At 40.8% G+C, this 27,714-nt stretch overlaps 2 protein-coding genes across 3 annotated transcripts in view; one reads left to right on the forward strand and one right to left on the reverse strand.

Moving 5' to 3' along the window:
* The window catches only part of CD96 (CD96 molecule), a 93,062-nt gene that overhangs the window by 11,861 nt on the left and 53,487 nt on the right, over nt 1-27,714 (forward strand). For both annotated transcript variants that reach the window (XR_006384966.1, XM_044251362.1), the window contains exons 3-5: nt 7,856-7,980; nt 16,213-16,420; nt 19,456-19,511. Coding sequence is in view for 1 of the 2 variants with exons in the window: in XM_044251362.1 (XP_044107297.1) it covers nt 7,856-7,980; nt 16,213-16,420; nt 19,456-19,511 (389 nt within the window). In the remaining variant the exon portion in view is untranslated. The remainder of the gene's footprint in view (nt 1-7,855; nt 7,981-16,212; nt 16,421-19,455; nt 19,512-27,714) is intronic.
* On the reverse strand, nt 24,672-26,051 carry ZBED2 (zinc finger BED-type containing 2). The gene has a single exon (XM_044251363.1). It carries the CDS (start codon nt 25,760-25,762, stop codon nt 25,109-25,111), a length of 654 nt encoding a protein of 217 aa, XP_044107298.1. The 5' UTR covers nt 25,763-26,051; the 3' UTR covers nt 24,672-25,108.

The raw sequence follows: 27,714 nt of genomic DNA on the forward strand, positions 1-27,714 counted from the left end.
TTTAATCTGAAGATTATTTTATGCTTCTTATTTTCCTTCTCCAAAATATTTGCTAAGTAAATTTGGCTCTTTATCTGTAAAATTAGCCACAGCCTGGATTTTGCTCCTGTATCCCTTGGTATCTCCATGTTCCTTGTTTACTACTTTGTCGAATATAGAGATTTGATCACATTAACTTTTTGTTTTTAATTTTTGTGTTTTTTGGCACAAATACTTCATAGACGATATTGCATAGTTATATCAGACGCACATAATGGCTGCTTCCCCCTCTCTCTCTGCCTGTCTCTCTGCCTACTTATGATCTGTCTGTCAAATAAATAAATAAAATAGTTTTTAAAAAGTATTATGAATTCATATGAATTCGAACATATTGATGAATTTCAGTTCATTATGATTATTACCCTTGTTATGCTGAAAATGTCCTGTGTGTAAAATCTATTAGTCCTCTGTGATATAAGTTGCAGATATTTTCCCAGGTTGTCATCTGTCCTTACTTGTTTGTGATACTGTTTCCAATGCAGTGTAATTCTTACTTTTATGGAAAAAGTTTTCCCCATTCTCAGATTATATAGAAATTCACTCATGTTATTTCTAACACTTGCATGGATTTTTATTAGCATTTACATTTGTGATGCCAGATTTCAAGTATTTAAAAATGTGCCTAAGTTTCTACTTTGGTCTATCTCTAATACTTTCTATATTTTCTTTGTTTTTCCTTTCTATAGTTTAGTTTAGAAATTTTCTATTGACTTATACTTCCAATTCACAAATCTTATTTATTGTGATGTCTAATTACATTTTCAACCCAATCAAATTAGTTCTTAGTTTCTGATCTAATATTTTTAAGTTACTGTTTTTGGTAGATTTTTAATTCTTTGATGAAATTGTCCATTCTTTCATTTACGTATCTTTATCTCTATTCTTGAGCATATTAAAAAGAACTATTTTAAGCCTGGCGGTATCACAGACCTGTACCCTTGGGGCTAATAATACCTTATATGTTAATTTTTTAAAAAGCTATTTTAATATTTTTGTTGGATAATTTCAATGTCAGGATCATTCTTATGTCTGTTTCTGTGTTTATTTTCTCTCTCCCTCTCTTTTTCTCTTTTTGCAACTTCTTCCAGCATATATTTTCCTTTCATTATTACTGTCAGCATATATATCATGTACATATTATATATATTATATATTAACAAAATAAACCCAACAGAACAGTGCTAAAATTAATGGTTTAAAAATTTTCTATTCTTAAATTAAGAGAGAAAAGAGAGAACTATATACGTAATCTTTTATATTTAACCTTATATTTACCATTTCCTATGCACTTCATTCCACCTCATGAAGTTACTAGTTGGTATCACTTCCTTTCAGCATAAAGGACTTTAGAATTTCATATAAGACAAATATACTTGCAATGAATCCTGCTTTTTCATTTTTACTTTTGAAGGATAGTTTCATTGAATGCAGCATTCTTAAGTGGGCTGCTTTTTCTTTCAGCATTTTGAATATATCTTCTGATCTCCGTTTTTTCTGGTGAGAAGTGAGCCATTAATTGTATTATTGGTCTCTGCATGTGATTGTTCTGTTTTGTTTTGTTTTTCTTGTTGATTTCACTTGCTGCTTCCATAATTCCCTCTTTGCTTTTGGCTTCCAGCAGGTATAATATGCCTAGGTCGGTTTCTCCTTGTGTTTAACTTCTTTGAGTTTTAGGGTTCCTGGAGGTTAGATTAACCTGGAGGTAAACTAACTTCCCAGAAAGTTTTAAAAAATCAAATATGAAGTTTTGGGCCATTATATCTTTAAGCATTTGTTCTGTCCCTCTCTCTTTCATCTCTCCTGCTATGATTCCCATTGCCTACATTTAAGGACACTTGGTATTGTCCTATATGGCTCTGAAGCTCTGTTTTCCTTTAATCTTCTTTCTCCCTTTTCTTCAGATTATACATATACATACACACACACACACACACACACACACACATATATATATATATTTAGATTATTTATTTGGAAGAAAAAGAGGGAGAGACAACACTGGTGGGAGGGGCAGCGGGAGAGGGAGAGAGAGAGTCCTAAGCAGACTCCATGCTGAGTGCAGAGCCTGATGTGGGGCTCAGTCTCATGACCCTGAGATCATGACCTGAGCCAAAACCAAGTGTCAGATGCTTAACCAGCTGTACCATCCAGGTGCCCCTAGGTCATTTATATTAATCAATATTCAAATATACTGATTCTTTAGCTTCTGCCATCTCAGATTGGCTGTTGACCATCCCTAGTAAATTTTTTATTATTTTTTGTTACTGACTTTTCAACTCTAGAATAATTATTTGGTTCGTTTGATAGTTTTCTATTTCTCCACTAAGATTCCCTATTTTTTGAGTCATTTTTTTGTCATTTTGAGTCATCATCTTTTGTTTTAATCCCATGAATATTCTTATAAGAGCTGCTTTAATGTCTGTTAAAGCCAATGTAGGAATCAGTTTCAGCTAACTCTTTTTTTCCTGAGCATGGACATGCTTTCCTCTTTTCTTCATGTATCATCTTTCTGTTGTTGTTGTTTTTGAAAACTAGGCATAAAAATAATAATAATAATGTGACAACTCTAAATCCAGTGGAGTTTTTTTAAGTTTCCTTTTTTTTTTTTTTTAAATTTTGGTAACTAACCATACCTAAATTATAAAATCTGTTTCCTCTTCAGTGTGTAAAGATTTTTCTGCTCAACTTTTTATTATACTTATTATGTCTTTAGCTTAGTTTCCAACAAATTGCCCCTGCATTGGCAAAGCCCCTTTATTGGTCCACCAATGAATTTGACAAAAGTTGTGCTCCAATTCCTCAAGCCTGTTCAGCTTCCATCCCCTACATATTGATGTGTGTGTGCTGGGTTGAGGGGGGTGGTTAGAGGGTGTGTTCAAAGTTGCAGACCATAACACGGTCTCCCTTGGCTTTTGCTTTTCAATAAGCTTCCCGAGGTCTCCCCACTCACCTGTGTATTTTCCTGGTCAGCCTGGGATGGGTAGACAACTTATCTTAGCTATTCCATGACTCTCTAATTTCTAGATTCTCCATGTTAAATGTCCTTCTGGTCTGCTACTCACCCCAAATGGGATTTGCAAACCCATGCTAACCAAGCTTCAGTTCTTCTCTGTTTTCCTACCAAGTTTGTGCCTGTTAGCTAACAAAGTGAAGGATCTACACGCTCAGATCTAATCTAAGTCTGCTTCTTTTGGAAGAAAAGCTGCTGTTTCTTGCAGCCATCTCCAAATGGTAAAGCTACCTTTCTCACTGACAACACCGGGGAAGGGGAATGGAAGGATTCCTAGGCAAGCAGAGTAAAGACTCCTGCTATTCTACTGAAGTTCTAGCATTTCTCTAAGAAGAGATGTTTCTCAATTACATGTTTGCCTTTGGTCTTAAAATGATAGTTTTTATAATTTGCTCAGTTTTATACATGGCTTTTTTCACTGACCTTTTCGTGGCCCCATAGCCACAACCACCTCAACCCTCCCCCTGCCGCATTTGTGATCCTTATATTTTCTCTTTATTTTATTTATTTTTTAAAAGTTTATTTATTTATTTATTAGAGAGAGACAGAAAGACAGACAGTGAGAGAAGGAACGCAAGCAGGGGAAATGGGAGAGGGAGAAGCAGGCTTCCCACTGAGTATGGAGCCCGTTGTGGGAATTAATCCCAGGACCCTAGGATCATGACCTAAGCCTAAGGCAGAAGCTTAATGACTGAGCCACTAGGTGCCCTTTTCGCATTATTTTAAAATACGTATTTATTACTACTCTCTTCCTTATAACAATGATTTATTTTTAGTGCTAAAGGTGAACATAGATTCAACACTCACCCCAGACTTTACATAAATCTCTCCCCAGTCTAAAGTGTATTCTATTGGAGAATCCTCAGGAAGTGCTCATGGGAGCAATATTCCCTGACTTCCCTGGCTCTAACAGGTTTTATGTAGTCTTCATATCAAAAAGCTAATTTTGCTGAATATAAAATCATTAGCTCACATTTTCTTTCCTTGAGTACATTAAATATGTTGCTACATTATTTTTTGGCATAAAGAGTTGCTGTCAAAAAGTTAATAATAATCCTATTTTTCCATAACTGACTTTTTAAAAATGCCATTATAGTAATTTTCTTAATGTCTATTCTGAGCCTATTTTCCCACTTTTTAAGTATACTCTTTCAATATGTATTTGCTAATCATTTTCTACTTTAAGAAACTGTACTTGAATTACAATTTTTAGTATTTTTTTCTATCTACCCCTTACTGACTTTAGTGCCTTCTATTATACACACTTTCAATCTTCTTTGCTTATCATTTTCTTTGAAAGTGTTAATTTTTCTTTTAAAATTTATTATTTATTATTTTAAAATTCCCTTTTATTCGATTTTAAAATTTCTTTTAGGAAATTTTAAGAATTTAAGAATAAATTAAAAGAAATTTTAAAATTTCTTTTAGCATTAACTTTTGGGCCAATATGTTCTTGTTTTTCTTCTAGTTTGCTCTTAATTTCTACAATGAGTTCTTATTTCCAACCCATTCCTGGATTCTCTCACCTGTCTCTGCTGAGCTTCCTTCTTTCCGGTTGACTCATTTAGCAGTCCTGTTAAAATTTTTTGCAGCTCCTATCATTTCCCTTATTTCTTTCACCTCGTTTTGAGTTATTAATCTACAGTTCTTATTTATTGTGAAATTATCTTTTTCTAAAATGCTGCCGTTGTTGAGGGGATATTCTTTTGTTCTCTCTTCTCATGGTCTCTTTATGTGTGATTTTACCCCATTCCTTTTCTATTGCTCACGCTTAAGGTAAATGCATGTTGATTTTTGCTATGGAAGGGTGGACCAGGCTAGCTTTTTTAAAGTCTTCAGTGTCTCTAGAGCCCTGGCTTCTGTTATTTTCAAGGTAAATAATATGCTATTGTACTTTCTGAGATATACTTCTTTTCCTTCTATCCCTCACTTTTATCTAAATTGCTTGTTTGCTTTCTCCTTTTGGACCTGTCCTATTTAATTTGGATTCTACTCCCAGGGTTTTCTTCCCAGTACGGGATCTGTCTAAAAAGCACCTGCTGTTCCAACACTGACAAGCCTCTTCTTGTTTCCCTTGAAGGCACTGGTAATCTGGTGCCTGCAAACTCCTTTCTACATTTCTGCTGCTGTTCTCAGATTAGTCTGCATGTCTTTCCAGTGATTACCTGTTGCTTTTGGTGGGGGAGGGGGTAGAGGGGACGTTCTTTAGTTCTGAGGGAAATAAGCCCAGTCGATTTTCCTTGTTGATTTCTGCTCAGTTGCTGATACTGCAGTGGTCCAGTGATTTGTCCCCATCTATTAATGGGTACATACTGTTAATGAGTGTTCCTACACATATTTCCTGTGTGTTTTTAGGTTTGCTGCTCTGGTTACTTTGTTTTTATAGGGAGTTTCAGGAATATTTAAAAAGTGAGGTTGGTTGCATTCCCAACTTCCCAGAATCTGGATCAGCTTTACAAAAATTTAATACTTACATATTTGGGTAATATATATTAAAATATAAATAACATATCAAGTGGATTTCATGCACTTCTCAAATATTAGTGCCTAGACCATCCTTTGTTTAAAATAAACTTATGTCAGTAAAACAATTATAAAAACAATTACAGTAATATCAGGAATAAAATTAAATAGTAGTAATGACAGTAATGATGGTAAGCAGTCCTGGAAAGCAGTATCAGTGGTAGTATACAAATAACTCTATTTGGAAGTGCTGTTATAGCTAAATTGTCTTAACCATAAAAGAAAGGATTTTTTTTCTTTTAATAATGGGATTGGAATAATACTTGGAAACGGTAATGAGGAGCAAGAAAGGCACTGGTCCTACCTCCTCATTTTGAGGAAATAAGGGCATAAGAAAATAAACAGCCACTATTTGAGAATGATGTAGGAAAGATGTGCCTAATGGAAAGGCCTGGTTTCAATTAAGGAAGGCAGGAGGAACGAATTTTCAGTAAAGCTTCTGTTGCTAAGACATTGGAATATAACGAAGTCCTATAGGCTACATATACCAAACTGAGAAATATTTCACTTAAAAATAAATGCTGTTGGGACGCCTGTGTGGCTCAGTTGGTTAAGCAGCTGCCTTCGGCTCAGGTCATGATCTCAGCGTCCTGGGATCGAGTCCCACATCGGGCTCCTTGCTCAGCAGGGAGCCTGCTTCTCCCTCTGCCTCTGCCTGCCTCTCTGTCTGCCTGTGCTCGCTCTCTCTCCCCCTCTCTCTGACAAATAAATAAATAAAATCTTTTTTAAAAATGCTGTTAATAATAATGAGGATACTCATACCCATTAAATTCACAGACTTTCTTAAAAAATTTATTTATTTATTTGACAGAGAGAGAGATCACAAGTAGGCAGAGAGGCAGGCAGAGAGGGAGGAAGGGAAGAAGACTCCCTGCTGAGCAGAAAGCCCGATATGGGGCTCGATCCCAAGACCCTGAGATCATGACCTGAGCCGAAGGCAAAGGCTTCACCCACTGAGCCACCCAGGTGCCCCCAAAATTCACAGAATCAGTAGCTGAATGGTCAGAAGAAAGCTGTTAGTATAAGGATAATCCTTGCTATCTAGGTTATAGTAGTTTAAATAAACTAAAAACCCAAACTGAAAGAACACATGATTCAGTAATTGGAAATGACAAACCAAATGATGATGTATATATATGACAGCAAAAAAAATCGAGCAAAAATACGGGTAACATTTGTTGGTTAAAAGGACTGCAAAGCATGAGAAAACATATGCATACAAACAAGAGTTGTATAGACATGGAAAAAAGAAAATCAGATTTTCGGGATATTAAGATGATAGAGTTCATTTGTAAACTATTCTTTGATGTTATTGTAGTTTAGTCACAAATGCGTATGTGTGTGTGTACGACTTCGCAAGGAGAACCTGGGAAACTGATATTTGTCTCTTATGACCTTTAAAATGAAGAATAAATAAATAAATAAATAATCCATTAGCATTAGTGCCTTCTTCAGAGTTTCCTTATATATCTTTCTATATCATTCCCTCTTTGGAGGAATATTTATAAGTTCTAAAAAGACAGCTCAGAGGGGCAATAAGGCAGTAAAAAGATCAGCGAACGGCAGAGTCTGGCAGGAGGGAGGGATGAATAGGTGGAGCACAGAGGACTTTTAGGGCAGCGACGTTATTCTGTGTGACACTGCAGTGGTGAATACAGGTCATTATACAGCCCTCAACACCCATGGAATGTTCAGGGCCAAGAAGGAACTCTAATGTAAACAAGCTATGGGCTTGGGATGATAATGATGTGTCAATGTAGCTTTATCAATTTTAACGATATAATCACCACTATGATTAGGAATGTTAAGGGGGGAGGGGTGGCTTGTGCATGCATGGGAGACAAGGGAGGTGTGGGAACTCTCATACTTCCCATTCAATTTTGCTATGAACCTAAAATGTCTCTAAAAAAAACTTTAAACCTATTGGGATTTTTCATAAGACAATTAGAGGCCAGGCTATAAAGTTTTATATTCCAACTGATCAAAAAGATATGATCTGAAGCCTAAAGCACCGTTTTGGGGTCAAAACAGAGGAACATACCAGATTGCGAGTTGGACAAGGGGAGTTTCCTTGTAATTTTTCAGTGATAAGCAGCTCTACGATTCTCAGTGGTTCCTTTTTGCCATTTATACAATGAGGAGTATAGTGGGGTTTTGCCTTGTCCTAGGTGTCTCCTGAGGGCAGATGAAGCTCTCCACTAAAACTGTTCTTGTTTCTTTCACAAAAAGCATTTTATAGACCGATCACATATTCATGTCTCTTTCGCCTATATTTTGTTATAGTCACACAGGATGAATTGAGAAGCAGCCATATAATAGAAGTACAGATAAATCAGACTCTGGAAATACCATGCTTTCAAAACACCTCCTCAGAAATTTCGTCTGAGTTCACCTTTGCATGGTTGGTGGTAAGTGTTGCCCTTTTCAGTGAATAACTACAATGATCTTTAAATATTAATGAAATAGAAATGAATAAGAAGTAATAATAGGGAAGGAAGCACACAGGTAGAAGGTTGAGGACTGGCAGGGGAAGGAAGGGTGAGTACTAAGATTCCTTCTAACTCAGCAAGCCTCTGGGTCTATGAATACAGTAATTTAAAAATTAGTTCCTAAAGGTTAGTTTCTATTTCAAGCCATATACCAAACCCTGATTACAGAGAGAAAAGAGTGTGATGGTGTCCTGGAGAGGAGCCACATGCAGCAGAAACCCCTATGCACAAATAATTGTCTTATAAACAACATATGCAGAGGGAGAGACCCCTTTTCCTAGAATGCTTGCTGCTACATCCTGGGGAATACGCAACATTCCTTTAGATGGGGACGCACAAACTCTAATGCTTACAAGATATAGGAGGAAACATACACAAGAGAAGCAGGACTATATAAGAAGCAGCCAGCTCAGTTGTATTATCGCCACAGGCTGGGGCAGGCCCATAGCTGCCATGTTTTCTGACACGAGAAGGGAGGGAGGAAGGAAGGGAGAAAAGGGAAGGGAGGAAGGGAAGAAGGGGAGGGGAAGAGAAGGAAGAAAAGGAAGGAAAAAAAGAGAAAAAGAAGCCAGAAACCTTGATTTCTATGAAAAACTTCCCAAGGCAATCCAACCAAATGGCAGCTAGCTTTAATCTCAATCTATAGTAAACCTCTGCTATTGTTAAATTGGTTGATGACACAAGACTAACACAAAGATAACCATAAGCACTGTTTTGAGAATCACATAATGGGGTGTTGATTTAGATGATCCAGAACATGATTTTGATTATTTTTAGATTGTCATCAAAATGAAAACACAAGATTTCAAAATTCTTGCCGAACTCCTAGATCTCCATGAATACAGTGGCTGATACACTTGCAAAACGCTGTATCCACATAAATGATCACTCATATTATGAGTTACCTAAGTTTTTGTGGACCAGCTTAGAAACTAGACCCTTCATATACAAAGATCTGTCTGACAATGTGCCAAATCCAAAATAATGGACTTGCAAGCAGGCTTCAGAACACAACCTACTGATGAGTTTTCAGTATCTAGATACATTTTTTTTGGATAGTCAGTAGGATGAAAAGAAAAAAAAAAATTCTAAAGTAACTTTCTCAGACTGTCCTAAAATCTACAGTGTCTTTTTGTCATCTGTCAAAAAATACCTTCTTTCCCCTTTGTACGGTTTGGTTTCCAAAACGTAGATCTTCCTATCATTACATCTATCGTTAGTATAAGTCAGTTGTTCTTAACAAACACGATACAAAGTGGCTCTCAGAAAAAAGTTGAAAAGAGGAGATGATCTCAAGAGGGCAGGAACTGGCTGTCCTAGACATGACAGCAATGGAAGGTCACTACACCTTGCTTGCATTATTCATAGCTTCCGCCCAAGGGCAAACATTTTCACTCTAATACCACAATTTCACTATCAAGGGGAATCATCAAATTTAATAGTAACAATAATACAGTTTAATAAAGCTTGACTGTAGGGATTGATAGTGGCTAGTAAATTGATCTATAGTATTCTTATCTTATCTAAAGGCTGGGTTATCTGTTTTTCCAAGCACGGGTCAATACTTCAGCCAGCCTGTGTCTTTTGTGTGACTATGAGCTTCTCCAGGGCAAAAAACTATGCCACTCATTTCAAAAATCCCTATCCTCTCATTTAGTACCTAGAACATAGTTGTTCAACAAAGACTCAATAAATAATTGAATGGATCTGTTTCTCTGTCCCTCTCCCCCACAGTCCTATTTATTGGCGTCATATTAAATGGTAGTCACTAAATTCATGCTGCCTGTTTAACTGGTTACTGAGCATCTCATTAGGTATCAACAACTAGATAACTGATAAGGCATCTTCTATGCAGTGGTTGTCTTCAAAGAAACGAAGAAGGCTATGCAGACATTACCTGTGGATCCTGCCAGGGCATGTGAGATAAATAAGGGATGAAAAGAGTGCACCTAAGGTCACACAGCGAGGCAATCCTAAACTTCAAGAACCTCCAGCCACGCTGTCACTTTGAAGGATGCACCATGATACAGATGACTTGAGGAATCTTTTTGAAAGAAACTTCTCTTCAAAGGGAACATTGCATTGGCAAATGTGCCGAGGAAATTCCTACTGCACATTCCCTTTTAAATGTCAAAATCTATTTGCTCCTCCGATTTACATCTGTGCTCCGCACTGTTGGCAGCTGTGGGATTCTGCAGGTCTGAGAGGAAATCCGCTGATGTGCTCATATTAGGGAATCCACCGCAGCTGGACACAAATACCCCTCAGTCTATATTTTCGTTCTTTTATCTCTTGTTAAACTGGTAGTAGTAATCATGACAAGCCAGTTGTTTTTTAAAATGTGACACAATGTGGCTTTTAGGAAAAGGCTAAAGAGCGGAGGTGGTGAAGATGAGCGGAGGGGGGCAGGAGCCTGCTGGACCAAGCTCAAAAGCTGCAAAGTGCCCCTCCCCCTTCAAATGCCACCCTGGAAGCAATTTTTTTTTTTTTTTAAAGATTTTGTGTATTTATTTGACATAGAGAGAAATAGCGAGAGCAGGAACACAAGCAGGGGCAGTGAGAGAGGGAGAAGCAGGCTTCCCACTGAGAAGGGAGCCTGATGCAGGACTCAATCCCGGGACCCAGGGATCCTGACCTGAGCCGAAGGCAGACGCCTAATCAACTGAGCCGCCCGGGCATCCCTGGAAACAATTTTATAAACTAAAATTATTTTAATCTAGGTCACTGAAAAACAAAAGGCATGTCTTCTTGTATGTGGAATTTTTAAAGATCTAATTAATTCTTTTACGACACTCATGGGAAAGGTGGTCTTTGAGATCCCTCAGTTTTAAAAAAGTATTTGTACCTGACCCCATGCAAAGGCTGTGTTAAATGTGTTCATGGGGTGGTTTCTTTGCATTTGGGGAAGTTACATTCCAGGATGGCAACTACATTGAAGTAAAAATCATCAGATGCAAATAGTGTATCCTACATTGATCTAGTGTGAGAGGTAATTAAATAAACACGAAAGGTTAATCCTTCAGTGGACACTAAGGGTTTATGTACATTATGGGATAATGAATTAAGAAGTCATAGGATGTTTGTGTTTAGATGGTATGCAGTTGGTGGGTAAAGACAAACAATACTTCTCCCAGTTTATGTTCTGACACACAAGTATAGAGTCATCTGGGAAATTCTGCAGACCTATCCTGGGAGCTTCTAAATACCATCTGATACTCTGTTTTCATTCCAGGGTATCACCCTGATTTCCTACAGCATAAATTTAAGTTCAGTCCAACAAACATACATGGCTCTGTTTTGAGTGTTAGGTCCTGTGGGGATACAAAACTACATGGCATATATTTCCTGCCATGAAATACAGCTTTAATAAAAACATAAGAAATGGCAGCCGAGAGGGAAAATCATTTGGTTCTGCATAAATGGACCTGGAAAAGCTTCTTAGATTATGTTTGAGCTGGAAAATTAAAGAACAGCTGGCCAGCAAACATCAGACATGTACTACACCAAGACCCCGGGACCGTGAGTACAAGTTGGAAATGGAGATGAAGAGAGAGATATCAAAGAAATGTTTGATTCCAAAGTTGATGGATAAAGAGAAACCCATGATTTTTCTCCTTAAAATCATGAAAAGAAGTCTATATCAGATTCAGACAGTTCAATATTTGTGATAAGGGCACATAGCTAAAACCTATATACTTATATTTCTTTATATTTCGGTCTATAAATAAATCTTTTCTATATCCTCTTCTTCAATATTTGTAATCTTTTATGTTTAAACAAAAATTGAACGGGAATTATAATCAATGTTGGTTTCCCATGCCTGTGGGAAGCCTAGCTATTCAGAAAGCAAGACTTACCTTCTACCTGATGGCAGCTGACCCTAATTGTTCTCACTGTAATCAGAAATAGAGTAGTAGCCAACCCCCAAAGGACTAACAACCCATTGTGATATTTGGGAAAATATTGTTCTGGTGCTCTATAAAGGAGACATGGGGAGTTTTGTAAGCAGCCCTCCTTGACAGCACTGACTGGATGGAAACTAAATGGAAGAAATGTGAAGGTAGGAAGCAGTTTGGAGATAAAGAAGTAATAGCTGACACAGTTAACAGAATTTATTGAATGTGCTCTATACTCTCAACACCTGACATGGGCTGGGGTCAACACAGCCAGGTCTGACATGGTGCTCAGGCCAGCCTGGAGATGAGATAACATCACTAAATCAAATAATACCAAGGTCTCTTTTCTGTATTGGAAATTCTGGTTCTAGAGCAAAAACAGGAAAGCCTTCACAAATTATTTTAAGGTTTGTCATTAAGGTCATTGAGGGACATATAAGAAGAGCTTTTCATGATTCATTATGACTCTGCCCAACCCTCATCATACCAAATATTTTATCCAAATCCTGCCCAAAATTAAATTATACATTTATTTCTCTTCTGTGGGTCCTGATTTTGAGGGATTTTTTGTGAATTTATTCTTCTCCTCAAATAGAATAGAAGCAGAAAAAGCAAGGACTGTTTGTTCTCTACTTTTATGAGGCTGAGTATAGCAAAATCATTAACGGCATGAGTTTTGGGAAGGAAATTGTTGTTTTTAAATTCTGGTTCCTCTGTTTACTGTGTGACCTTGGAGCTAGGATTAGGATGAGGTGAGCAAGATCCTCTCCTTAGGTACAAAGTTTAAGGGACTGCCCCCAAAATAGTAATTAAGATACATATTTTAATGAACTTTTTTAAAACCAAAATTTAGGGAAAATGCATGATGAACAAAATATCAAAATTTTAAACAAAAGTACGCTGTTGTTTTTGTCTGCTTTGAGACCCAGTTATGCTATTCGCGAAGTATTTTCCAATTAGCCTGTGGTTTCTGGGACTTCATAGTATCGTGTCCCCCATGGGCACAACTTGACACAGTCATAAAAATTTCCTCATTGTAGATTTTTTATTAATTTTTTCCACCTGGTCAAAACATGGGAGAATATTTTATGAAGAGTATATAGAGGTGTACATTTTTCCTTTTGTTTCAGAATTCAGTATGACTTAGGACATGTTGCCTAACGAAGTTTTAGATCCCTCCTGTGTAAAAGGGTGTGATTATAGTATGAACCTGACGGTGGTATTGTGATGTATAAAGAAGGTAACACAAACTAAATAACTTAGCATAGTACCTGTACTCAGTACATACTTAAAGTTCAAATTTAAAGGATCCATTTTATGACTCTCCGTGATTCTTCAGTTTAGCCTTGCAGATGGTGAATTCTCATGAAATACAGATGGTCATCAGTGAGGCTGGAGGACAGCGAGTGTGTCTTACTTGGGTATCTACTGAGTGTCGAGACCAGCACCCGTGTACCATATATATTAGCCAGTTCAGGCCGCATTCCTCATTAAATCATATGGGTCCTCCAATTTGAGAATCCCATTAAGTTTTAGGAACATTTATTAACATTTTAAAAAGTTGTCATTTTTTTTTTCTTTGAAGAACAAGAGAAAAACACAAACAGGGAAGAGTAAAGACTCGGTACGAGACCAATTACCGGTCTGTTTCCAGCAGACCAGGTTACCTAAGATCATTTTTATCAGGTAGAGTTGAGACTGACCCCTATCATCAAAGTGGATCAGTATATCATAAAAGAGGTCCTTCAACCAACAAATTGCCCACACCTCCACAATCAGCAATTTGTATAAAGGCCTTTGGGTTCCTGGAATTTCTTTTAAATTTTTCATTCTGGATACTCAAAAAAAAATTCTTTTTATTATTTTGTGATGGTTTGGTTATTATTACTACATGTTGTCTCTGAGGCTTAATTGTCCCTGGACCTGGGCATCTCTGCTTTTCGATGCTGTGACTCAAATACCTTGCGTTGTTTGATCTATGCACAAATTACTTAGCCTTAGTTTATTCCAGATTGTCATAAGGAATAAATGAGACTTAGAAGGACTTTTCAGAGTGTCTAAAACATAGTAGGTGCTAAATAAATTTAAGCTATGATTAGTAAGAGTATAAAATTTTAGTAGTGGTGGTAACATAATATTAGTATTATTTTCCCCTCTCCAGCTCCAGACGTTTCATTGTTTGCCTGAGCTCATTTTCTCCCCACCTCATCTCTCCTTTGCCCTGTGAAGGCGGCCATTCACACGCAGGTTCTTGCCTCAGCCCCCTATTTAACTCTTGCATCAATTAAACTATGCCAGCCACCACATGGAGCTACACAATAAAGGAAAGGCAGCTTTTGTCTTCCTAGTCTGCAAGCTCAGCTTCTGACTGCCTTTCTTCCCACTACAAAGTAGCAGGTGGAAATGTTCCAGGTGGGGAGTCATTTACTCAGTGACCAAGAAGCCTTTTGAACTCTTAAGATCCTCACAAAAACAGAACCTGTGCAAGAAGTGAGAGCTGTGTCAGTGAGCAGGCTCTGGAGACCTGCAGGGGGAGCCTGCTTCCTTAATGATTGGCCTCCAGATCAGCAGCCATGGACTGAAGGGCCTTCCACGGTCTTGTGTCACCACCCAATACTCAGGACTCCTTTCAGAGGCCCTGTCTCCAGGATACAAGCTCTCTCCCTTTAATTTTCTGTGCGCATCTTCATGAAGAAAATAGCAGCACTGACACCTGTGTCCCTCTTTTTGGGGGGACAAAGGTATGTACATTGTTTCAGGAGGAATATCTTGAGCAGGGTATCATTCTTTGCAAGGGGCACTAACTACGTATGGGTATGTAAAGCTGATATCAGTTCCAGCCATATGACCCTAAAGAATGGTGTCTTACAGAAGAAGTTCTATGAAATATATTCTGGAAATACCTGTATGAACTATTTAAGAAGTCTGCCTTCATGTTTCCCCCATTTCTGCTCCTCACTCATACTTGAATTCTCTTACTCACTTAGCTTCCATTTCTACTACTCTGAATCATCTGGCTTTTTAACAGATTTAAGCCAGAGATTCCAAGCGACAGATCTTTCTTTTCGTGTGTGTGTGTGTGTGTGTGTCTCCTTCCCCATCAAATGTACTACTTGCTGTTCAACCTTCTTCATCTTAGTTCCCTTCATTTCCCACTGATCTCTGCATGTCATGATTCATCTGCTGTTGACAGTTAAATCAGTGGTTCTCAAACCCGGATCCTTTGAGGACCCTTTTAAAAAAATGCCCTAGCCTAAGTCTCATCCCAGAACAACTGAGGTCGAATCTCCAGAGGACAGACTTTGGGCATCAGAATGTTTTCAAAGCAACTCAATTGAGAATATTAAGTTATACTAAAGAAGAATGAGAGCATAACCCTTCCTCTACCCTTGTGCCCCTCAAGAGTCCCCTCCTCACTGGCCCTTAGCACATACACTGACACTGACCAGCACAGTGAAATCCCAGGGATCTTGTCCATGGAAATTCTGGGTATGGCAAGAATAATAGGAGCATTTCTTCACAGACGCAAGAAAGGATATGGAATAGAAGAACCAAATACTTCAAATAAACTCTGATTTGTGGAACTCAGATTAACATTTACAGTGTACCCTTTATGTGTCCTCCTTGAAGGTAACAGAAATAAAGACAGAAGGGCAAGGACCAAGACTAGGAGGCACCTAGGGCACAAAATTTAAGGAGCACTTACTCTCAGACGCCCATCCTGCACTTACAGGATCCCGAGACTGAATGCCTCCTTAAATGTTATGCCCTAGGGGTCTCTCCACCTCATCCTAGTCCTGGCCCCAAGGGGAGCTAAAGGAGCCCTTTTCTAAAGGGAAGATAGAAGGGAGGACAACTGTCATCCAGTTTAAGTGAAGATTTAAAACAAAACTAATACAGGACATCTTAGCATTAAGATTCTTGAACTTAAAATAAGAACTATGGTCTTTCATTAGCCCCCAGTGCTGTGCCCTCCAAATCCCACCCTGATATGCAGCTTACGGAAAGTTGTGAAAAGAAAGTTCTAGTCAGAAGATCATCAAGTTTCTACTCACTTTAGGAGAGGGTGACTACAGTTGTGACCTGACAAGTGTAAAGATCTTTTCTCTAGTAATATACTAAGTATCTCTTAATTTCAATTCTTCATTCATCATCTCTATTTTTACAGATATAAATGAATTAATGCATATGGAACATCTAGCCCAGAGCTGACATGATTGAGTGCTCAGTAACTAGTGACTGTTTCTTTCCGCAGGAGAATAATGGAACTTGGGAAACACTCATCACCCAAGGTCACTCCATCAGCAATTCCACATTGTTTAAAGACAGAGTCAAGCTAGGCGCAGATTATAAACTCTACCTCTCTCCAGTCCAAATCCATGATGATGACCGGAAGTTCTCCTGCCATGTTGTGGTCAGATCTGGCAAAACCTTGAGGCATTCCACCACAGTCAAGGTTTTTGGTAAGAGATTTTGTTCTCTGGGCTCCCTGCTATCTTCCTGTCCATTTCTCCTGCCTTGCTCCACTCTGGAAAGAAAGTGCCTTGTTAACTGGAGAGCAGCTCCCCAGGGTAGCTACTCTAGAGCTGTTGCCCTTGAGACTATCATTCATGTTAAGGGTGGGATAAGGAGAGAAGATAAAGAACAGTGATTGAGTTGATAGAATAAAATCACACAGAGAGTGATTGGCCCTAGATTGACCAATTTCCTGGTGACCACTCCTTATTTACAACTTTAATGTTTCCTGCAAATACTGGAAATCTCTTTAATTATAACTGCCAAAATCTAATTACTTAGTTGTCTAATTGTCTTGGTTGCTTGTGGGAGGAAGGCGAAATAGGGCCAGTACGAGAAAAGGAAAATAATAAACATAGCTCCAAAGAAACTGCAGGAGTTCCCCCACCTCCAGCAGGGCCAGGGCCTCAGCAAAGGAGCTTGTGGGGATGGCCCTCTGTCCCTGCATTCACAGAAGTGTGGGGCGGAGCTGAGATATCCACCATGGCCTCACTCAAATTGCACAGACTCTGTAGGGAGGAAATTTGGGGGAAATGTGAAAATCCTACTTTGCTCGGTGATGCATGGCAATATTAATAAATACAAACCCCTGGCTTTGGATTTTTGTTGTTGTTGTTGTCTCCAAGAACTGTGTTTTTTAAAAAAAAAATCATTTTTAAATGAAGGCAAAGAGAAAAGCAGTGATGTGGAGGAGCAATTAATTATTTTTGCAAATGAGGTAAACAAAGAAGATAACTTCACAGAATCTAAGGGCATGAGCTACTAGATTTTTCTTCAGTTCTCTGAATGACTGGAAGAGTGAATCATCTTTGTTTTTACTTAGAATCTTACTGCATTATTTTTAAAGATCAGAGAGTTCGGGATGTTGAGGGAAATGCAGACCCTGTGGTGTATAAAGACGGAAGCAGCTGCAGCCAAGATTTCTGTAGTTTGAAGTCTTATGCTTATAGCCCTTCCTATATTGCTCTCTGGCTCACCCTCCTTCCCTCCCTCTCCCTCCGTCTCTCCTTGGGAGATGGTCTAAGAGATAATCAATCACCCCTGATGATCAGGTTGCTTATGGAGCCTGAACAGTGCTCTGTGAAGTGGTGGGAGAGACTGTTTATCTCTCATCAATTTTACCCTCCACTCACTTACTGGGGCGTGACTGTCTTCGACCCAACATGAAACGGACTCATCTGGCCTGACTTTAGGCAAATCGATGAAGGCAGATATCCAGGATGTGAAAAGAAATGTCGATTCCAGGTTAGACGAACTATGTCCCATTGGACCAAGGGTTTTTGCTCCTCAGCTTGATCTAACTGCCTTGTCAACACTTAAACTGCACCCCGTATCTCTCTGCGACAGATCCTTCCATCTTCGTCTCGAACGCTTCTCTCTCTTCCACCTCTCGCTCTTCTGGCCCTGTTGGTGTCTATAGCTTGCTCTCAGTTCCGTCTTTGATCTCCTTGCAGTAGAGGCTTAAAAATAAGAGGTTCTGCCTGCTCGTTCATGAGCTCTTCCCTGCTTCCTGGCTTTCCCCCTTTAGTGAATGGGCTATCCAGGCTATGCTTGGCTGGTCTCTTCCAGTCCTTAGACAGTGTGTGTGTGCCACCAAGTGCATATTACAGTGGCCCTGGCATGGAAGGAAAACACATGTCTTATTCAGAACCCACTCAGCATCCCTCGGTGATTCCTCAAATAGAACAAGCCAAAAATTAAAACTTGAAAACCTTGACTTAAATACCCACGTGTAGCACAGACCCTCTCCAGCTTGGATGCCCTAAATCCAGCTTATTTCTTCTTCCTTAATAATGCCTCCATTCTCTAACAGTCCAGGGACCAGAAGCTTCCCCAGCATCCTTGCTACTTCCTGCCCTTCTCTCACTAATCTCCTCTGACTTTACTTTCCTTAGCAGGGAACCTGCCATCACAGGTTTGCCCCCTCCTAACCCCTGACCCCTAAACCCGATTGTCCTGAGCCTCAAAAGAAATGTCTCTCTAGCACCCTTGCAGCTTTCAGTACCTAGTCTTTCTTTCAGGCTCTTCATTTCGATGGTATTTGTTGCTAATATGAAGTCAGAATCCCCCTCATCCCGTTAGGGTTGTAGGGTGTATTTTGGTTTGGGTTCTGCTGAAAGACACCACAGAGACAGGATTCGAGTTAAATTAATTTATTTGAGATTTACATGTTGAGGGAATTTATGGACGGAAACATCAGGAGATGAGTGGAAAAGCCAAGGAAGGGAAGGAAGATAATGAAATGTACATGACCATGCCGGTTACCAGTGTGGGCTTAGAACTCACTCCCACAGGGGAACTCTGGAAGAACACACATCAGAGTTCTCTCCCAAATAAAGGCAAGAAAGTTGGAGTATTATCCGCCAACTCCCCATCTGTTATCACCATTAGCTCTCTAGACTTAACAGTTTGCCCTACTTGTGGACTAAGTGTGCTCCTATAAATTCTTAGGAGGGACTCATTAGGTATGCCCAATGAGAGGCCTCCAACACATAGAAGGAAGTGCCACATGGCTGTACCAGGCACTGACAGCACCTGTGACAGGCTTACTGTCTGCCGTCAAGAACTGTCTTAAAGTCACTTCAGTTCAACATAATGTACCCAGTGCCTGTTTTGCGCTGGGCACTGTTAAGTGCTAGAGATGGACACATGAATGAAACAGCCTGGCTTCTAGGCACTTACAGTCTAGCAGCACATCAGAATCACTGAGATATTCTCTGGTGCTTTCTAAGATCTGTATTTTCCCTGAAAATGTAAATTTCTTAAGAACAGTGAAGTTGATCTGTCCACCTTTGTTTCCTAGGCATCTAGCATACTGCTGGGCATGTGTTGGGTATTTAATAAATATTTGATGATGAATCTTACACACCCATGCACGTGCACATGTGCACGCATACGCGCGTGCGCATGCACACACACACACAAATGGTGGCCAGGTCAGATGACAGTCAATGCCACTAACTGTGTTTTGTTTGCCTTTAAGCTAAGCCAGAAATTCCCATGATTGTGGAAAATAACTCTACGGATGTCTTGAGAGAGGTGAGTCACACTGAAGCTTTTGAAGATCTGTAGTATAATATGCCAAGGTGTGTTTTGTTGCATCATTGTCCAGAATGTTTTCTCAAAGCACCTTATACCTTGGCCCTCAGCCAATTAATTTCTGATGAGGAAGAAGGGAAACTGAGTTGATCCTAGAAACCAAATGGGAATCTTACTTTCTGACTTCGGGCTCTTAGAACATGTGATCTGTAATCCTTATTAATCCTTAAATTTTCTGGAAAAATTGTCTCAATAGTTTAATTTTCTCCTTAATAAAAACTGGGGAAGATAGTAAAAGAAAAGTAGGACAGAAAGCAGTGTGAATCCTGTTATAAGAATGAGACCTTTGCTCAGCTGCATTTAATTTGTTCTAATCTATTCCCTATAGCATCTTTCCTGTAGTTTTTATTTGGAAGTGACTAGAGGAAAAATGCCCTTCTGTAACTCCTTCAGAATCCTGGCTATTCCTCAAGCAGGAAAAAGGGCAGGTGGAAAAGGGAAGTCAGGTAATGCCATCGGACTTTAGTTTCTTGTAGGTAATTCCCAGCCTCAAGTCACTGGGTTCTGGGCTCACTTGCCAGCTCATCTTGCTGGCTGTGACCTTGGGCAAAAAACTTCTATCTTTTTAGTCAGTTTTTCTATCTCTATGAAGAGGATAAGAAGGGTATCTGCATCTTGTTGTTCTTAAGAATTAAATGAAATAATGTGTGGAAGGCTCTTAGTATAAATATGGCAGATACTAGCATCAGTGAACATTATAATTGTTGCTATATTGTTATTACTATTAGTGTCAATCAGCTGTCTTGGGACACTTCGACTTAATTCAAACTTTTCAAAATCCCAAGTTGTAAAATAAATATTCCCACAAATTCTCAAACACTTCTTGCTATATGGGATGAGAGAAAATTACACTCATATTCTAGTTTCTTCTAGTCCTTCAAACACTAAATAACTTATGATTTCTGGTCCTGATGAACATCAGTCATTTAATTTGACAGCTGCATACAAATCATACCTCAGACTCAGTGGGATGGTTTTAGATGAGAATATACTTGTGTCTGCTGTTGATTTTATGTGTTAGTCTCTTAGATAATTGGTGTTATAATCCTGAGTATATAAAAAAGATTAAAATTTTTTTTCTTCCACAATTAATCCCAACTTTATTAGTGGATTTCATTTCAATAGTTTGACTAAAACAAAGTCATGGCTCAATGTTTGATAGGTATTTTTGTTTCTTATAAGGATTTCTTGAAGGTCCTTTATGCTAATGTTTATAGGTACTAAGGACTCAATCCAGATACGGAACCATAAGATTGGACCCAAGAATTTTGGTTAAAGAGAAAAAAGACTTTCTCTTACATGTTATCAGATTTCCTCTTCTGTACCCATGCTTACCTGGGTTCTGACTAGACAACTCAGAGAACCTTCCTTCCTGGGGAATTAGTGAGTAATCTCTCACTGACTCTTTATGACCAGAGACAGGGCACAGCATGTCTGCGGATCTTTTAGGGTTCTGCCAAACATTAGTAATTCTTTACCCTAATATTCTTAGAGTCCCCATTGTATTTTTAATAGCTTCTTAACTCTTCAAAGTGCTTTCACATGCTTTTATTGAGTCATGCTTTCAGGGAGCCTCGGAAAAAGGTAGAGCATGAGTCATCTTACTGATGAGAAATTGGGGCCCGGAGAGTCTACACAACTGACTAAGTTGCTGATCAAGGGCAGAGCCAGGATGAGCATTTGGCATCCCTGATGTCCAGGCGGGACAGTGTAAGGAGAGGAGCCTGTGGTTCAGGGGCACAGAGAACTGATGTCGAATCCTAATCTGACCACTTCCTGGCTACATATCTTCATCCAATAGTTAAACTCCACGAGTCTCAGCTAAGTCACCTAAAACTGGGATCGAGATTAATATTTCACAGGGTTCTGGGGTGAATTAAATGTATGCACAGTAATGGAGTACCTCGCCCATGATAGATGTCTCGGGAGCATTTCCCTCCTCCCACTATTTATCATTCACCTATTCTCTTTCACCCATCCCTTCATCTGAATATATGTTCATAAATCTCCCGTGTGATTGATTTTAGGAAGCAGTGTGGGATAATGAAAAAAACAGAACATAGACTGTGGAATCCGACAGCCCTGGGTCTGAATTCTCCGTCATTTATTAACTCTGGCCCCTGGGACCTTGATTCCTTAGCTTCCTCATCAGTGAGCAGGGAAAATGATCCCAACCCCTCAGGAGTGATATAAAGATTAAGTGAGAGAACATATGCAAAGTATCTACCATCTGGCAACCATGGGGTTGGTTCATGTAATTTCCAGCCCCCTCTTCATTCCTGAGAAATTAATCCAACATGTTCCTATGAGATCCTACTATGTGCTATGTATTCACTACACCAGCAGCCCTTAGAGTTAAAGTAATAAGGATTTGGTCAGTTATGAGTTATGTTTATGGTTAATTCGGTTTTCCTGAAAAATAGGAAAGCCCCCAGATTATCCTAACAATGATGCTTCTCAGGCTTTGACATGCCAGGTTTGTCCAAGCAGAGTGTCATACCCATGGGTGTCATATTCTTGTGAGTTCCATGGCAAGGCTTAACCAGGGCCCTAGCGTGGCGCACAGCCTCGGCCCTGAAGCTGACCTGGAAAGGGAGTCTTTACTGAAACCACAGGGCCCCTTCCTGTACCAGACTTTGTATTCCAATAAAAGATGCTGGCCTAGAGAGCCATCAGCTCACAGTCCCAGCACTGCATACCCTACTCTGATGATGCAGCAAACGAAGGCACAAGAGAGATGCATGAAAACTCCAGAGTTTATGCAATAGTTCGGACTTTCCACGAGCCACATGTGTCTCTATTTCATTCCTGTGCTTTCTGCTTTAACACCATCATCTCTGTGGATCTCGTCCTTGTTATTCTCTACCTGTACTATGTTTGACAAAAGTTAGGTGAAAAAAATATATATAAAAAGAGCTACCTAACATGAAACAGGAAACAAAGGTAGTTGGGGTTAAAATGCCTGAAAATGGGGCACCTGGGTAGCTCAGTAGATTAAGCATCAGACTTGATTTCCACTCAGGTCATGATCTAAGGGTTATGGGATTGAACCCTATGTCAGGCTCCAAGCTCAGCTCTGCTTCTTTCCCTCTCCCTCTGCCCCTCCCCCACACTTGTGCATGCTCTCTCAAAAATAAATAAGTAAATCGTTAAAAAAAAAAAATGCCTGAAAATGAAGAGAAGTTAAAATCATAGGAGACATGTGAAGTAGACACCAGATGCTAAAAACAAATATTATCATTCAGCAGTATGACTCTGGTGGCTCTTTGAAGATTTTCACTGTTGCTCTTTATTTCATTGTGATTTTGTAAAGCTTGAAACTTCATGGATTCTTTGTCTTTCTTAAACTCCATTTCAAGTGTACATGTGTATACGTGTGTATTGGTTTAAGATTAGGTGTTAGAGCTTTTCTTCTCCTTCCATCCATCCATCCTTCCTTCCTTTCCCTCCCTCTCTCCCTCTGCTTTCCCTCTCCTCATCCCTTTCTCCCTTCTCCCTCTCCTCCTCCCTCCCTCCCTTTTTCCCTCCTTCCATTCCTTCCTTCTTTTCCCTTCCTTCCTTCCTTCCTTCCTTCCTTCCCTCCCTCCCTCCCTCCCTTCCTTCCTTCCTCTCTCTCTTTCTCTCTCTCTTTCTTTCTTTTTCTGTCTTAGGACACAATAAGGCTCTGATTTCCAGGGTCCAGCCACAGGACTCCCAGCGGCCCTCACCATGTGCAGTGGTGAGTCCCCGAGCTCGCACCCCGGCTGGAGAGGGCCCTGAAAATGGCACCGTACCCCTTTGGACTCCATATGGGAAGTGAAATCTCTAATATCAGGCTGGTTTCTAGAAAAAAGGGAGATTAAAAGTCTGCAGTACAGTCTGGGTTTTTCACAAGCTTGTGTTTGGACTTGTGCTTGTTCTACAAACAGCTGGCAGAGAAGACAGATGTGGCTGTTAGAGCTGCAGACAGTCTAAGAACAAGCACTAAGCGGGAGCCACGCACAGGTAAGGACAGAGCCAGGCAAGAAGCCATTATTATACCATGATCTAGTGCGCTTTCTGGAAGGTTGTTGCCTGCCCGTAAAGGGCTTGGGCTTATTTATGAGACAATGAAAGACTGTGTTTATTAGCTGTTGTCTCCCAGCTCCCACCACCCCTCACCCACCCCCAACCCAGTTAAAAAAAAAAAAGTTTCTAGAGGAATCATTCAAAATAAAAGTCAGCTCCAGCACAAAGGCCACACTCCTTGCCAGTTGGTTTTATTCTATTCCTGAGTGAACAACATATTCGGCATATTCTCAACAGCCCAGGGAATTGTTCTCTCCCTATGGGCTATTAGCTTCCATTTTTTCAAAGCATCTCTGAGTATTTAAAAATGAACATTTTTTTTCAAAAAATCAGGGAACAGTTGGCATGCAGCCAGCATCTCAAAGACAGGGATAAAATCCCAAACCTATAGCTCAAGTGAATGAGAGGTCTGTAGGGACAAGACAAATGCAACCTAAGTGTTACAAATTGACCTCAGAACCTAGGAAAATGTTCTCTGTCCCTCAGTCTCCCAGGTCTCTCATCTTCTCAAGGTGAATTCCCCCCAACCCTGGGGGGTGGGGGAGGGGATCCGTCTCTCTTCTGTGTTCACACTTCTTCTCTAGCCCTTTTTCTTTCTCTTCTGGTTTGCTGCCTCTGTTCCTTATTTCTCCTTCCTCACCCCATCTCTCCACCTTTCCCTTTTCCTTTCTGAGTTTCTCTCATCTCTTCCTCATGAAATCCCTCTTCAACAGACCTTAATATGAAATTGGATTATATTTTAAAATATTTATGAAGAAGTTTCTATATCTTCTGTTCTTACTGTTTCATCTGAGTGAGCTGAAAATTTCAGTTCTCTCTGTGCCGATCACACATGAATGACGTATGTGTTAGGTTGTTGGAAAGACTTACAGGATTCAGACAGGTTGTGCTGGTGACACAGCTTTAATATGAGCAGGTAGTACAACACAGAACCAGTGGGAGAAAGACCTGCACCAGATGGGGCCCGAGACCTCAGGTGCAGGCTTCTATGTCCATCCACAGCTGCACCGCACAGAACAAGCTCCGTCCCCAGTTCTCAACTGACCACCGGGATGTGTGCAAAGGCCTGGGCCCCAGGAACCCTGTGCTCAGCTCCTGGTGGGGTCTCTTAGAGTGAGCTGGTCACATGGGGACATTCCAGCCACCTGACCAGCCTCACCTGTCAGAACCCTCAGCTCCACCCAAACAAAGTGCAAAGCATAAATCCCGTTATTTTCACTCAACAACACAGCAGGGTGGTTCGTTCCGTACCCAAACTCACAGACCCGTGATGGCAAAACAGCACTTATCTCCCGTTAATGCATCTTGAAGTTTTGATCAGGACAGCTTTAGGAACCCTGTACATAAGTGTTTGGTCAGCTGACCCCTGCTGAGATTAACCTACTGTGCACTCTGTCTCTTAAAAACAAAATACTTTCTATTTACACTAACATGGCTCTTTTCTGTGAGCCTCAAGTCTGTGTTTTCAGAACAGATACCTCCCAGACTGATTACACAAAATGGAAGGGATGTGCCAAGGCAGGCTGCTCCTGCTCCCTCTGACAGGCTTCCTTTTCGGCCCTCAGCTTCCATTTCATCTCCAGGATGGCCTTCTCTACCTCCTCCAGGGCTCGCTCTCGCCTTTCCACTGCCCTCTCCCGCCATTCCACAGCCCTCTCCCTCCTAAGCACCTCCTTTTCCCTTTGGCTGGCCCACAACGCCAGGGCCCCCACCTGCTCCAGGAGCCGGGCCCAGTCGCCCTCGATCCCTATGGGGAGCTGGGGCCCCTGGGGCCTCAGGTCCTTGCGCTGCCCCACCTGACCATGGCCAGTCCTCTCTAGCTCCTCTCTATGCATGCTCTTCAGATGTTTCCACAAGGCTGTGGTGCCCACGTTAACCCCGGGGCCACGGCTCACCTGCCTGCCGCACAGGCGGCAGGTGGCGTATTGGTTGGGGTGGTGGCCGGCACGAACAGGGGCCAGGTGGAAATACTCCCATACCTCTGAAAACCGGGTCCCCTTGTTGTGCGGCAGAGGGGCGGGCATAGCTCTCATGAAAGGGCCAACCGGTTCTCCCTTCTCACTCACTGCCTCTTCCTCCTTCATCTCTAGGTCTCCTTTTGCTTTCATCCTGGTTCCCTCCTCTTCCTCCTCCTCCCGCCTCATCCTCTCTCCTCTTCTGCAGCTTTCCTTGAGCCAGAAGTCTTAGCTCAAGCACAGCTAAAGCAAAATGAGCAATTGGGAAGGGACTGTGGTAACTCTTGGGCATTCACAACAATGGTCAAAGGCTGGCCGCACCTGAGTGGTGTGGTGTTTCCTCCTTTCCGCTTCACGGGAGAGTCAGGGTGAGTCAGAGCCACATGAAATGCCCTCTGAGGCTCCCGTGTACATGATCTCCAGGCCCCAGATGTGTATTGACCCCTCCTTGTCTAGACCAGAAAGGCAAAGCAAATGAGCCCAGAAATCACAAAGTTCTTCAGTAAATTCGGGGTCCTCTACAGATCAAGCACCATCCCGCACACTTCTGAACATTGGAAATGTCAGGTTTTCTCTTGATTCCCTCCTGGCTGCTTCCACTGTTTCTATGCTCGTGGATGCTATAAATGGATTTTGGAGGCTCCGAACCCTCAGGCTGCTCACGACGTCCAGGGCTGGGGCATCACTGGCCTTCCTCAGAGTAGGGAGAAGCACACCCAGAGAGATGCTGATGTGGGAGACACTCGCACTTCCTGAGAACTGGTGCAACAGGCAATCCAAACTCTGGGTAATAAAGTTCCCAGTGTGAGGTCAGTTTGCCCCTAGAGAGGTAGGTCCCTCTGGGAATGAGATTCTAAGAATTCCGAACAGCAGGCTTAGCTGTTTTCAGCAGGACGAGCTGGCATGGACAGAGGAGAAGGAGGTGGAGCACATCTCCAGAGACCTGTCGCCCTGTGGTCCTCAGCAAGTAGCTTACACTGCACCTTCCCTGGCACCATCACCTGCAAAGCCAATAGCTGAGAAGACCTTCCCGACGGCAGCTTGCTCCAGATGTTTGCCTGATTCACCCCCCACCGAAATAAATAGATGGATAATTAATTTACATTGTAAAAAATAGCCTGACATCTCTCTCCTTTTGGGGGTCGTTTCTTAAGTAATGGAGAGCCTTCTTTGTCAAGCTTTGTAACCCCAAAGAGTTAGGAAACTCCCACCTCCCCAACCCTACAAGTGGGTACTTACAGTCAAGCAAGGCTCTGAACATGTCTCTGAGGGCTTTGGTATGGGGTGAGCACTTTGGCACGCCGTGGGTAACTATTAGCTGACTCCTGCCCCCAGGGGGAGGGCACCTGCAGTTCCTGTTCCCTCCCACATCCAGGGAAACCTCCTTTCCAGGTGGGTGTGTCCAAGTCTGCCCACGCACTGAGGCAGACTTTGTCTCTGCCCCCCTCCCACCCCAAAAAAGAGGTTCCTGGAACAGGGCTGGTAATAAAACGGTAAGTCAAGCACCTACAAGTCTTAGCTCTCTCTTTCCAGATAACTCGATCATCTGGCCTCTTAAAGCAAAGGAAAATACTGAGGGGGGGGAAAAGGGTGAGATTTCAGCAGAGAAACCACAGGCCTCAATGACATCTGTGCTTTCAAATATTTTGTCCAGTTGTCAGACCATGAGTCTCAACATTGGATTTGGAAACTATGGAAGTTGTAAATATAGTCAGTGGAAAAGAGCTTGCAGGAAAGGGAAGATTAAGTGAAAGGAAACCTCCCAAGTTTAAAGAAATCTGAGATGTTGAGAGACAGATTTGAGGTTGCTTTTTATTATATTATGTAAGTGGAATTGGCAAGGTTGAATTGCTATTGGCTTGTATTCTCAGTTGGAGGGAAATAAAAGAATAGTCACATAATAGTCACATAAATGCTATTATTTATGTATATGTATATTTAGGAGGGAGAACCTACCAAGAGGAGAGAGAAACATTTTGAAGAAAACATTTTGAAGGTGTCTGTAGAAGGAAAATGCTTGAGTTATAGAAAGATGGAAATGGCAGACTAGAAAACAGAGACTGAAAGATGAATTTCAAGTGAAGAAAGAAGGTTGAGGGGAGGAAAGACTCCAAAGAGAAGTGAAGACTGGGTAAACGAAT

Source organism: Neovison vison, chromosome 6 (assembly GCF_020171115.1).
Source record: "Neovison vison isolate M4711 chromosome 6, ASM_NN_V1, whole genome shotgun sequence".
Classification (NCBI taxonomy): Eukaryota; Metazoa; Chordata; class Mammalia; order Carnivora; family Mustelidae; genus Neogale; species Neogale vison.

Coding starts and splice junctions, on each gene's coding strand:
- ZBED2 (XM_044251363.1), bottom strand. CDS start 25,762: ATGAGGCGGGAGGAGGAGGAAGAGGAGGGAACCAGGATGAAAGCAAAA.